The following is a 12,708-nucleotide window of genomic DNA, read 5'->3' as shown; positions in this document are numbered from 1 at the left end:
AGGGTTATGTTCTTTACTTGAATAGTGCTTCTGATTCTTGAGTAAGTGTATTTCTATTTTTAGCCAGAAAAATGTTTTTAAAAAATTGCCCTCAGAAGCAAGAACAGAATTTTTTTTTTAGGTTTTTTCAAGGCAAATGGGGTTAAGTGACTTGCCTTGTGTGGCCTTGATACAGCTAGGTAACTATTAAGTGTCTGAAACCAGATTTGAACCCAGGTACTCCTGACTGCAAGACCGGTGCTTTATCCACTCCGCCACCTAGCCGCCCCTCAAGAACAGAATTTTAAAGCTTAGACCAACTAATCTAATTCCTTCATTTTATAGAAGAGAAATGTGAAGTCTACAAAGGGGAAGTATTTGTCTCAGCTTTCAAAGATAATTGTATGGGCAGGTATATCAGATTAAGTATTTAATGATAGTCGTGGATTATGGTTGTGGTTGGAGGTTGTAAATAATGTCTTGGTGGTAGGGGTGTAAATAATGTCTTGGAGGGAGTGGTGGTGCAGGTTAGTGATTGGTGGTGCTTATAAACTATGTCTTACCTACCTCTGGTGACTGAACCTAGCAGAATCATCATAGAATACTGCCTTCTTCCTAATTCCCTTATTACAAGCCAGAGTAAGTCAAAATCCATGTAGTGGTTTTCATTTTCATTATATTTCACTCAGTACTCAGCCCAGTTGAGTGGTTGGATATTATCAGAAGAGGTATCATCATCTAATTTCCAATAGAATTCTGTTTTTGTTGTATTGCTTTTGAGATGGGGTTTTCCTAAATACCCCAGACTGGAAATACATCAGTCATCCACTGACCTTAATTCTGATTAGCATAGAAATTTCACCCTACACTGTTTTTCTTAATGGATAAGACTCACCACTCTGCTCCTGAGGACCACCATATTGGTATCATTACTGTGAATACCATAGGCTTTTATCCTTCTGCATCTCTGAACTCCCAAGCTCGTGGAATCCACCAGCCTCTTCCTCCTCAACAGAAGGGATCAGTGCACTAAACCACCACCCAGAGGACTTTTGTTTTGTTTTGTTTTTTGGGTCCCTTTTGTCTTTCAGAAAAATAATTAGATGACTTGTCTTTGAAAGGGAACCTATAGGAAGGAGAAATTTATTCTTGCCAGTCAGCTTCACCAAGATATCTGTGACTTAGTCCTGCTGTTCAGATCCCAGATTTTCTGCCACCTTCCATACTACTTTTTTCATATTCTTCTCTTTGACTCTTCAGAGCCCTGGCCTTGTTTCAGCAAGCCCTATAGCTTGGTAACCATGGCAGGATTTATTTGTAAATAAGAATAAATTTTCACTTCTTTGAGCCTTCGTTCTATTGTAACTCTTTGTTTTCTTCCATGCCTGAAAGTTGATGCCAGACCTCTGATTATGTATAATACTGCAATGGACCCAGTTATTCCAGAGTCTTCCTAGCAATGCAAAGTCTTTTTTTTTAGCATTTCTTTTTTTTTCTTTTTTTTAAATTTTTAAAAAATTTTTATTAAAGATATTATTTGAGTTTTACAGTTTTCCCCCAATCTTGCTTCCCTCCCCCCACCCCCACCCCACAGATAGCACTCCGTCAGTCTTTACTTTGTTTCCATGTTGTACCTCGATCCAAATTGGGTGTGATGAGAGAGAAATCATATCCTTAAAGAGAACAGAATTCTCAGAGGTAACCAGATTAAACCATAAGACATCTGGGGTTTTTTTTTTTTTCCGAATTAAAGGGAATAGTCATTGTACTTTGTTCAAACTCCACAGCTCCTTATCTGGATACAGATGGTACTCTCCTTTGCAGACAGCCAAAAATTGTTCCCAATTGTTGCGCTGATGGAATGAGCAAGTCCTTCAAGGTTGAACATCACTCCCATGTTGCTGTTAGGGTGTACAGTGTTTTTCTGGTTCTGCTCATCTCACTCAGCATCAGTTCATGCAAATCCCTCCAGGTTTCCCTGAAATCCCATCTCACCTGATTTCTAATAGAACAATAGTATTCCATGACATACATATACCACAGTTTGCTAAACCATTCCCCAATTGAAGGACATTTACTGGATTTCCAATTCTTTGCCACCACAAACAGGGCTGCTATAAATATTTTTGTACAAGTAATGTTTTTACCCTTTTTCCTCATCTCTTCAGGGTATAGACCCAGTAGTGGTATTGCTGGGTCAAAGGGTATGCACATTTTTGTTGCCCTTTGGGCATAGTTCCAAATAGCTCTCCAGAAGGGTTGGATGAGTTCACAGCTCCACCAACAGTGTAATAGTGTCCCAGATTTCCCACATTCCTTCCAACAATGATGATTATCCTTCCTGGTCATACTGGCCAAGCTGAGAGGTGTGAGGTGGTACCTCAACGAAGCTTTAATTTGCATTTCTCTAATAATTAATGATTTAGAGCATTTTTTCATATGGCTATGGATTGCTTTGATCTCCTCATCTGTAAATTGCCTTTGCATATCCTTTGACCATTTGTCAATTGGGGAATGGCTTTTTGTTTTAAAAATATAACTCAGTTCTCTGTATATTTTAGAAATGAGTCCTTTGTCAGAATCATTAGTTGTAAAGATTGTTTCCCAATTTACTACTTTTCTTTTGATTTTGATTACATTGGTTTTACCTGTGCAAAAACTTTTTAATTTAATGTAATCGAAATCATCTAATTGGTTTTTAGTGATGTTCTCCAACTCTTCCTTAGTCATAAACTGTTCCCCTTTCCATAGATCTGACAGGTAGACTAGTCCTTGATCTTCTAATTTGCTTATAGTATTGTTTTTTATGTCTATGTCCTGTAACCATTTGGATCTTATCTTGGTAAAGGGTGTGAGGTGTTGGTCTAATCTAAGTTTCTTCCATACTAACTTCCAATTATCCCAGCAGTTTTTATCAAAGAGGGAGTTTTTATCCCGGTGGCCTGACTCTTTGGGTTTATCAAACAGCAGATTACTATAATCCTCTCCTACTTTTACACCTAGTCTATTCCACTGGTCCACCACTCTATTTCTTAGCCAATACCAAACAGTTTTGATGACTGATACTTTATAATATAATTTTAGATCTGGTAGTGCTAAGCCACCTTCGTTTCCATTTTTTTTCATTAAGCTCCTGGCAATTCTTGACTTTTTATTTCTCCATATGAATTTACTTACAATTTTTTCTAGCTCATTAAAGTAATTTTTTTGGAATTTTGATTGGTAGGGCACTAAACAGATAGTTTAGTTTTGGTAGAATTGTCATTTTTATTATATTAGCTCTACCTATCCATGAGCAATTGATATTTGCCCAGTTATTTAAATCTGATTTAATTTGTGTGAGAAGTGTTTTATAATTGTTTTCAAAAAGATTCTGAGTCTGTCTTGGCAAATAGACTCCCAAGTATTTTACACTGTCTGAGGTTACTTTGAATGGAATTTCTCTTTCTAGCTCTTCCTGCTGTTTCTTGCTAGTCATATATAGGAAAGTTGAGGATTTATGGGGGTTTATTTTATAACCTGCAACTTTGCTAAAATTGCTAATTGTTTCCAGTAGTTTTTTAGATGATTTCTTGGGATTCTCTAGGTAGACCATCATGTCATCTGCAAATAGTGAGTTTTGTCTCTTCCTTCCCAATTCTAATTCCTTTAATTTCTTTTTCTTCTCTAATTGCTGATGCTAACATTTCTAATACAATATTGAATAGTAGTGGTGATAATGGGCATCCTTGTTTAACCCCTGATCTTATTGGGAATGCCTCTAGCCTCTCCCCATTGAGTATAATGCTTGTTGATGGTTTCAGATAGATACTGCTAATTATTTTAAGGAACAGTCCATTCATTCCTACCCTCTCTAGTGTTTTTAATAGGAATGGATGCTGTATTTTGTCAAAAGCTTTTTCAGCATCTATTGATATCATATGGTTTCTGATAGGTTTGTTATTGATATAATTGAGTATACTAACAGTTTTCCTAATATTGAACCAACCCTGCATTCCTGGAATAAATCCTATTTGATCATAATGTATTATCCTAGTGATGACTTGTAGTCGTTTTGATAAGATTTTATTTAGGATTTTTGCATCTATATTCATGAGGGAAATAGGTCTATAATTTTCTTTCTCTGTTTTAATTCTTCCTGGTTTAGGTAGCAGTACCATATTGGTTTCATAGAAAGAGTTAGGCAGAGTTCTATCTTTCCTTATTTTTCCAAAGAGTTTATATAGAATTGGAACCAATTGTTCCTTAAATGTTTGGTAGAATTCACTTGTGAATCCATCAGGCCCTGGAGATTTTTTTTAGGGAGTTCACTAATGGCTTGTTGAATTTCTTTTTCTGAGATAGGGTTGTTCAGGTATTTAATCTCTTCTTCATTTAACCTGGGCAACTTATATTTTTGTAAATATTCATCCATTTCACTTAGATTATCAAATTTATTGGCATGAAGTTGGGCAAAATAATTTAAAATTATTACTTTAATTTCCTCCTCATTGGTGGTGAGTTCACCTTTTTCATTTATAATACTAGCAATTTGGTTTTCTTCTTTCTTTTTTTAAATCAAATTGACCAGAGGTTTATCAAGTTTTTGGTTTTTTCATAATACCAACTTTTGGTTTTATTTATTAATTCAATAGTTTTTTTGCTTTCAATTTTATTAATTTCTCCTTTGATTTTTAAAATTTCTAATTTGGTATTTGGGGATTTTTGATTTGTTCTTTCTCTAAATTTTTTAGTTACATGTTTAGTTCATTGGTTTCCTCTTTCTCCAATTTATTCATGTAAACATTTAAAGCTATAATATATCTCCTGAGAGTCGCTTTGAATGAATCCCATAGGTTTTGGTATGTTGTTTCATTATTATCATTATCTAGGATAAAATAGTTAATTCTTTCTATAATTTGTTTTTTGGTCCACTCATTTTTTAAGATGAGGTTATTCAGTTTCCAATTTGCTCTGGGTCTATATCTCCTTGGCCCAGTATTGCATATGACTTTTATTGCATTGTGATCTGAGAAAGATGTATTCACTATTTCTGCCTTTCTTCAGTTGATCATTAGGTTTTTATGTCCTAGTACATGGTCAATTTTTGTATAAGTTCCATGTACTGCAGAGAAAAAGGTATATTCCTTCCTATCCCCATTCAGTTTCCTCCATAAGTCTACCATATCTAATTTTTCTAACAATCTATTTACCTCCCTAATTTCTTTCTTGTTTGTTTTATGATTTGATTTACCTAGATCTGATAGCGGGAGGTTGAGGTGTCCTACTAGTAGAGTTTTGCTGTCTGTGTCTTCCTGTAATTCTTTCAGCTTCTCCTCTAAGAATTTGGGTGCTGTCCCACTGGGTGCATATATATTCAATATTGAAATGACTTTATTGTCCATGGTACCTTTTAGAAGGATAAAGTTTCCTTCCTATCTATTTTTGCTGCTGCTTTGTCTGAGATAAGGATTGCTACCCCTGCTTCTTTTACTTCAGCTGAAGCAAAATATATTTTGCTCCAACCTTTTACCTTTACTCGATATGTATCTCTCTGCTTCAAATGAGTTTCTTGTAAGCAGCATATTTTAGGATTCTGGTTTTTAATCCACTCTGCTATTTGCTTACGTTTTAAGGGAGAGTTCATCCCATTCACATTTAAGGTTATGATTACTAATTCTTTATTGCCCTCTGTGCTATCTTCCCTCTGTTTGTATTTTCCCCCTTTCCCCCCCTTTATCCATATTCCCCAGTATTTTGTTTTTGAATACAACCCCTTCAGTGTGTTTGCCCTCCTATATCACTCCCTCCCCTTTCTTTCCCCTTTCCCTGTTCCCTTCCCTTCCTTTTGTTATTTCCCCTTATTTCCCCCATTCCCCTTCCCTTTCTCCATCCCCCCTCCCCTTTTCCCCTTTTAATACTTGAAAGGTTAGATGTTTTATAAGTTAACTGAGTATGTGTAGGTTGACTTTAAGCCAAGTCTGATGAGAAGAAGATTCAGGTGTTTCTCTTCTACTCCCTTCTTCCCCTCTATTACCATAGGTTTTTTGTACCTCTTAGTGTAATGAGATTTGTCCCATTCAGTCCCCTCCCTCCTCCCGTCTCTTTCCCGTCCCCCTTTTTAGGGAGGTAGTGTATTTTTTTTTAGATCATTCTATCTAAGTCATAGAAAATTCTGAGTGTCTGACCCTTCTAGTTCAGTATGTTCTGTTGAATAGAGTCCAAATTCCTGAGAGTTATTAGAGTCTTTCTCCCTGGTGGAGTTAAAACCAGTTACATCCCATTAGGTATCAGTCTCATGGATAGGTCATGGATGTCCAGCATTTCTGGCTAGGTATATTCTCTCTGTTAGAGTTACATTTCTCAGGATTCTCAGGATTTATGAGAGTCTCTACCCCCCCCCCCCCCATGCTGGGATATAGCCAGTTTCAACTTGCTGGATTGCATTTTTTTCCTTTTACCGCCCCCCCCCTTTTTTTTTACCTTTTCATGTGTCTCTTGAACCTCCTGTTTGATATCCAAATTTTTGTTTTGGTGTTTTCATCAGAAATTTTTGGAATTCTTCCATTTCGTTAAATGTCCATCTTTTTCCCTGGAAGAGAAGGCTCAGCTTTGCAGGAAAGTATATTCTTTGCTGCATTCCAAGCTTCCGTGCTCTTCAAAATATCTCATTCCAGGCCCTTCGATCCCTTAAAGTTGATGCAGCCAAGTCCTGCGTGATCCTTACTGTGGCTCCTTGATATTTAAATTGTTTCTTTCTGGCTGCTTTTGCAGGATTTTCTCTTTTATCTGATAGTTCTGGAGTTTGGCCACAACATTCCTTGGTGTTTTCCTTTTAGGATCTTTTTCTGGTGGGGATCGATGTACTCTTTCAATAACTACTTTGCCCTCCGATTCCATGATGTCAGGGCAGTTTTCCATCACTAGATCCTGTAATATTAAGTCCAGGCTTTTTTTCTCTTCAATGTTTTCAGGAAGTCCTATAATTTTCAGGTTTCCCCTCCTCGATCTATTCTCGAGGTCAGTGGTTTTGTTGATGAGGTATTTCACATTTGCTTCTATTTTTTCTATTTGTTGATTTTGTTTAACTGACTCTTGCTGTCTCGTGGAGTCATTAGTTTCTGTAGACTCCATTATTTTTGGGGGAGAGGAGTTTTCTTCATTAACCTTTTCCAATTGGTCGATTCTACTTTTGAAAGAGCTTTCCATTTGACCAATTGAGGTTTCGAGGGAATTAATTTCTTTTTGCATTTGCTCATTTGAGGATCTGAGAGAATTATTCTCATTTTGCAAGGTATTAATTGTCTCCCCCAAATTTTCCAGTTGATTTTTAAACTCCTTCCTTATTTCTTCAAGGAAGTCTTTCTGTGCTGGAGACCAGATTGTATTCTTCTCAGAGGTTCCAGGTCTCTCTGAGTTGGGGTCTTTCCCTTCCAGGAATTTTTCTATGGATCCACCTTTCTGCTGACCCTTCTTCATTATGCTAAGACCTTGAGTTGGGGGGTGGGGCTGGTTCACCTGGGCTTGGGATCTCTAAAGGCTTTACTGAGTGCAGTTTCTCTGGCTGGCCAGTAGGAGGAGCTAGTTGCCCTCTCTGGGGTGTCTGTGACCTTGGTTGAGAGGCCTTCTCTCTTAGCTTGAGGGAGGGAATTGGAGCTATTGAATTCTTTTCTTCAATCAGTGGTGGGCTTTACCCTGGCCTCAGGTGATTCCTCAGCTGGGCTGGTTCTTTTGCTCACACACCTGGGCCTGAGGCAGAAGTAATTTGCATTTGTTTGGGAGGAGACCTCAGTGCAATGGAGGGGTGGGCTCAGAGTTTCTCAGACCTGAGGAGCCCAGGGATGGTGTCCGAAGCTGTCCTACACCAGACCTCTCTCTGCAGCCCCTTCCCCAAGCTCCAGGGGGCAGCACCAACACCAGCGCCTCTGCTTCCCCGGGGACCCAAGCCCCCTTCGGCCAGCCCCACCGCTGATCCAGCAGGTCCAGCCCTCAGGCCCTCAGACTCCCGGTTCCAATTCAGCTGTTGGTCTAGCTGATCTTCCCTGGGAGCTCAGACTCACCTGCAGGTACTCAGCCAAGGCTGCTGCGGGAGACAAATCCTGAGGTAGATTTTCCTCTCCTGGCTTTTCTTTCTGCGTTTCCTGGTTCAGATTTCTTTTAAGAGGTTTGTTTCATGTGATAGATGGGGAAGGGATCAGGAGACTTTAGAACTGTGCCTGTCTTCTCTCTGCCATCTTGGCCCCCTCTCAATGCAAAGTCTTAAACTCTTTTACAAATAGGCTCTCTTACAAAGATAAGGCTGGAAAATTTCTGATTTCTCTATGCCTTAGTTTTGCCATTTGTAAAGTAAGAATGCTGTGCCCTTTTTTGTATTGCTGCTATGGGGGTGAAATGCAATAATGTGTCAAAATGCATTTTCATTTTGGAAGAAAGGTGAGGTAAGTATTTTGTGCAAGAATCTAAGACCTGTTAAGATACTCCTGTTTGCAAATCAGATTTTGTTGTTGTTATTGTTTATATAAATTTCTGAAAAAGTCACTATTTTTGTATAAATCATGTTTTAAGGAATTTTATTTCATTGGAAGGCTTTAATACCTTTATTTTTAGGCTCTAAAGAAAACTGACAAGCAAATTCTGGAACCCCTAATGAACCTGGAAGTTACGGTTACTGGAGACTATCTCAGTTCTGTCCTAGCTGATCTTGCACAGAGAAGAGGCAGCATTCAGGAAATCCAGAGTCGTCAGGAAAACAAAGTTGTTATTGGATCAGTTCCCTTAGCTGAAATGATGGTATGCACTATTTTGTTATTGCAAATTTCATGTGTTTTGGGAATCATTTGCCTGAAGGATCTCAGTATGTATGAACAGAACCAGAAAAACTGTACTTAGAGGACTTGGTTTGCAGTGTTGGAGAAATTCACAGATATGACAACCAGGAACAACTGTCTGTCCCTCTGAATATAAGAAAGGTCAAATACTAACCCCTTCTTTGCTACAAGTAGATATCAAAAAGTGAAAGGTGCCAATGCAATGAACTCCAAAGCATTTATAGAATAATGTCCACCAGGGGCCACTCATAGTACCCAAACACTGTGGACAGAGACAGAAGAGAAATGGTTCCTGCCTCAAGGAGCTTCCAGTCTGTGGGGAGGAGGGGAGAGGTGGGTAGACAACAGAATTGGGCAGGGCATCATATGGAAAGTGGTTCTTAAGGTGAACCTTGAAAGAAAGTAGGGATTCTTTAGGGGCAGCTAGGTGGCGCAGTGGATAAAGCACCGGCCCTGGAGTCAGGAGTACCTGGGTTCAAATCTGGTCTCAAACACTTAATAATTACCTAGCTGTGTGGCCTTGGGCAAGCCACTTAACCCCATGTGCCTTGCAAAAAAACCTAAAAAAAAAAAGTAGGGATTCTGAGAGATGAAGATAAGGAAGTAGTAGATTCAGACTTGGAGAGCCTGTACAAAGGCACAGAAATAAGAGAGGGCATGTTGTGTATTGGGAACAAGAACAAGGACAGTTTGACTGGAATGCAGAGGGAAATGATAACATGGTTAGAAAAGGTAGATTGGAGGTCAGGGTGGGAAGAGCTTTAAATGATTCTTGTTCTGTTTGAACCAACTTTATAAACTTGGTTCTACATTCTTCTCTAATGGTGAGTGGGTTTATTATTCATGGTTTTTAAAAAATCAACATTTGGTAAATAGTATTAAAAAATAATTATCCTGGCAAGGCCATGAGAGGTCTTGGGTAAGCATAAAACATATAACCATCAGAATAGGGGGGAACCTGGATCAACAAATACTGACTGGCTAAAATTACTATATAATTTTTATTGAAAGGTAGTAAGAACATAACTAACATGGATCTATGTTTAGTATGATTATACATATATGACCTTTGTTGGAATGCTTTCTGTCAGGGGGAGAGGGGGAGGGAAGAGAGAGGGAGAAAAGTATGGAACTTTAAACCTTGAAAAAAATGATTGCTGAAAACTAGTTGGAAAAATAAATAAAATATTTTAAGGGGTTTTAAATTAAAAAAAAAAAAGACTGCTAGGTAGAATAATGGATAGTACACCAACAACAACCCTGGAGTCAGGAGGACCTGAGTTCAGAATCCAGCCTCAAACACTTAATGATAGCTGTGACCTTGGGCAAGTCACTCTTAACCCCATTGTCTTAAATAAAATTAAAAAAATACCATTTTAATCTGGAATGAGCTACACTAGGCAGCTTTACAAGAGTGATTGTGCATTGCAAAGTCTCCAGTCTGACAGATATGTGCTTTAATTTTAGATCCAGCTCTTGTCATTAACTTCTCCTTATTGGTTTTCTCATTTGGAAAATGAGGTAATTGGATTTCTAAATTATCTCTAGTCCTTTGCCAGCTATATAACATCTTACTTTTTTTTTTTTGGTGAGGCAATGCAGGGTTAAGTAACTTGCCCAGGGTCACAGAACTAGTAAGTGTCAAGTATCTGAGTTCAGATTTGATCTCAGGACCTTCTGATGCAAGGGCTGGTTCTTTAATCACTGCACCACCTGGCTGCCCCTACAGCTCACAGCTTTGACAAACACACTTTTATATAAAGCAAATTTAGTGTGGCAACCATAGCTAAATAAAACCCACAGGTTTTCTTTTTTTTTTCTTTTTTTAGGGTTTTTTTTTTTGCAAGGCAAATGGGGTTAAGTGGCTTGCCCAAGGCCACACAGCTAGGTAATTATTAAGTGCCTGAGACCGGATTTGAACCCAGGTACTCCTGACTCCAAGGCCAGTGCTTTATCCACTACGCCACCTAGCCGCCCCAGATTTTCTTTTTAATAGCTCTTTCAGAATCAAAATTATCTAACCAGTTTGAATGTTAACTTCATATTTTTTCTTTGCTTATTATTATTAGTGAATTGGTCAGAAAGCATGGGGGAAAAACAAATTGAAGGCATGCATATTTTGATCCTGAATAACTATTATTTTCCGTGAAATCACTGTTTAGGGTTATTCAACTGTGCTCCGAACTTTGTCATCTGGCACGGCAACTTTTGCTCTAGAGCTGTCTAATTATCAAGCTATGAACCTTCAAGACCAAAATGCCTTACTTAATCGGAGGAGTGGACTAGCTTGATCACTTTAATCACAAGGAAATGAAAAGACTGAGAGTTACATTATCTCAATTAAGCCTCTTCATTGTATGAAGATCCACATTAATGACTTTTCCTGAGAAAGGAATTAATAATTTTCATTTTTGACATGAAATGTGAATTGTCATGTTATACTTACTATATTAATTCTTTTGGATACATTGTTAGCCACTGGGGCCTTGCTAGTTGTGGTTTATCATTTTGTTTGTTTTAAGTAGCTTGAGCCAAGAGAACTGTTCCTCAAAAGGCAAATGATCAAAGCCTATAAACCGTTTTCGAAGGAAGAATTGCCAACTATTACTATGAAAACAAGTTCCAAGTGTTGATAAAGTTGTGAACTGCTCCAACCATTTTGGAAAAGAGGAAATTGTACAAGAAAAAAGTGACTAAACTATTTGCACCTTTGACCTATTTATCCTACTACTGGTATATAGCAAGGCCATTTGAGGAAACAGAATTTCAACATATACTAAAATACTCTAGGAAGCAGATTTGTTTTCACAAGGAACTGAAAACAAAGTAGGTGCCCAAATGGGAATGGAATAAGGAAGATGCAGCAAGAAATGACATGTGCATAATGTGGAAATAATGTATGGGGTAAGGTAAGCGGCACTGGAAAGGTCACGAAGGAGCCAAAGTCATTGGAAAACAGTTAATGAAACCTCCCACCCTCGTTCCAGCTGAGGCAAGAGACCAGATGGGCAGTGTTTTCATTCAGATTCAGATTGTTTACCACAGCAGTTGATCTTGCTTAGCTTTTTGTTATAAGGGAGGGTTCAGTTTCAGAGATTCAGGTAGGAATGTTATATAGAAATTCTCAATAAAATTTACTTTTTTAAAAACATTTTTTTCAAAGTAGACTGCTTTTTTTAAGAAATTACCTACGTATCAGATGCCCACTATTAGGTAAATGACTTAAATGAGACTTGTAATATGTAAATGTGATGGAAAGTGTTATAAGAAATGATGAATGTGGAGAATTCAGATTATTTGAATAATGTAAAGTGAAATAATTGAGAAAAACAGTATTTGCAGTGACTTTAAGAATGTAACTGGAGAGGAAAAAAAATGAATGCTATGTAAATATAAAGAATTGCCTAAATTGTCCCTGAGGCAGAAATGAGGAAAATATACTTCCCCTCTCTTTTTGAGAAAGTAAGGTACTGTGGATATGAAGTAATGCTATATATATACTCTCAGTCTTGATCATAGTGTTGGGTGGTTTTGCTAAATTATAGGTTCTCCTTCTTTGCCCTCCTTGCCCCTTCTTCCCCCATCCTTTTAGTTACAAGGAATGGCTCTCTGGGGAGGGGTGATATTTGTAAATGTGAATGATATAAAAACAAAAGAACTCAAAAACAATTTTTTCCTTGAAAGATGTTAGTATTTCTGATAAGATGACTATACATATTACAAGGGTTTTGTTTTTCTTTCTTTTTGTTCTCATGATGGAAAGCAGTGTGAAAAGTAGGGAGAGTAAATAGATTTTGTTACCTGGAAAAAATAAAGTTAATATTAACATTTCTGCTAAGAGAGTGTCATTTACTATGTTATAATATTCTAGGTGGGTCATTCAAAAATATATTTAATCCCCTCATACAGTTGATGTATAGTA

The 12,708-nt window shown here is 37.7% G+C and overlaps 1 protein-coding gene across 2 annotated transcripts in view; it reads left to right on the top strand.

Moving 5' to 3' along the window:
* Window positions 1-12,653, top strand: part of GFM2 (GTP dependent ribosome recycling factor mitochondrial 2) — a 50,513-nt gene extending 37,860 nt beyond the window's left edge. For both annotated transcript variants that reach the window (XM_074204247.1, XM_074204246.1), the window contains exons 20-21: window positions 8,566-8,748; window positions 10,949-12,653. In XM_074204247.1, coding sequence (XP_074060348.1) covers window positions 8,566-8,748; window positions 10,949-11,077 — 312 coding nt within the window. In that variant the 3' untranslated portion in view covers window positions 11,078-12,653. The remainder of the gene's footprint in view (window positions 1-8,565; window positions 8,749-10,948) is intronic.
* Window positions 12,654-12,708: the final 55 nt, after the last annotated feature.

This window comes from Macrotis lagotis, chromosome X (genome assembly GCF_037893015.1).
Source record: "Macrotis lagotis isolate mMagLag1 chromosome X, bilby.v1.9.chrom.fasta, whole genome shotgun sequence".
NCBI classification, from domain to species: domain Eukaryota; kingdom Metazoa; phylum Chordata; class Mammalia; order Peramelemorphia; family Peramelidae; genus Macrotis; species Macrotis lagotis.
This window is presented reverse-complemented; position numbering and strand designations above follow the sequence as displayed.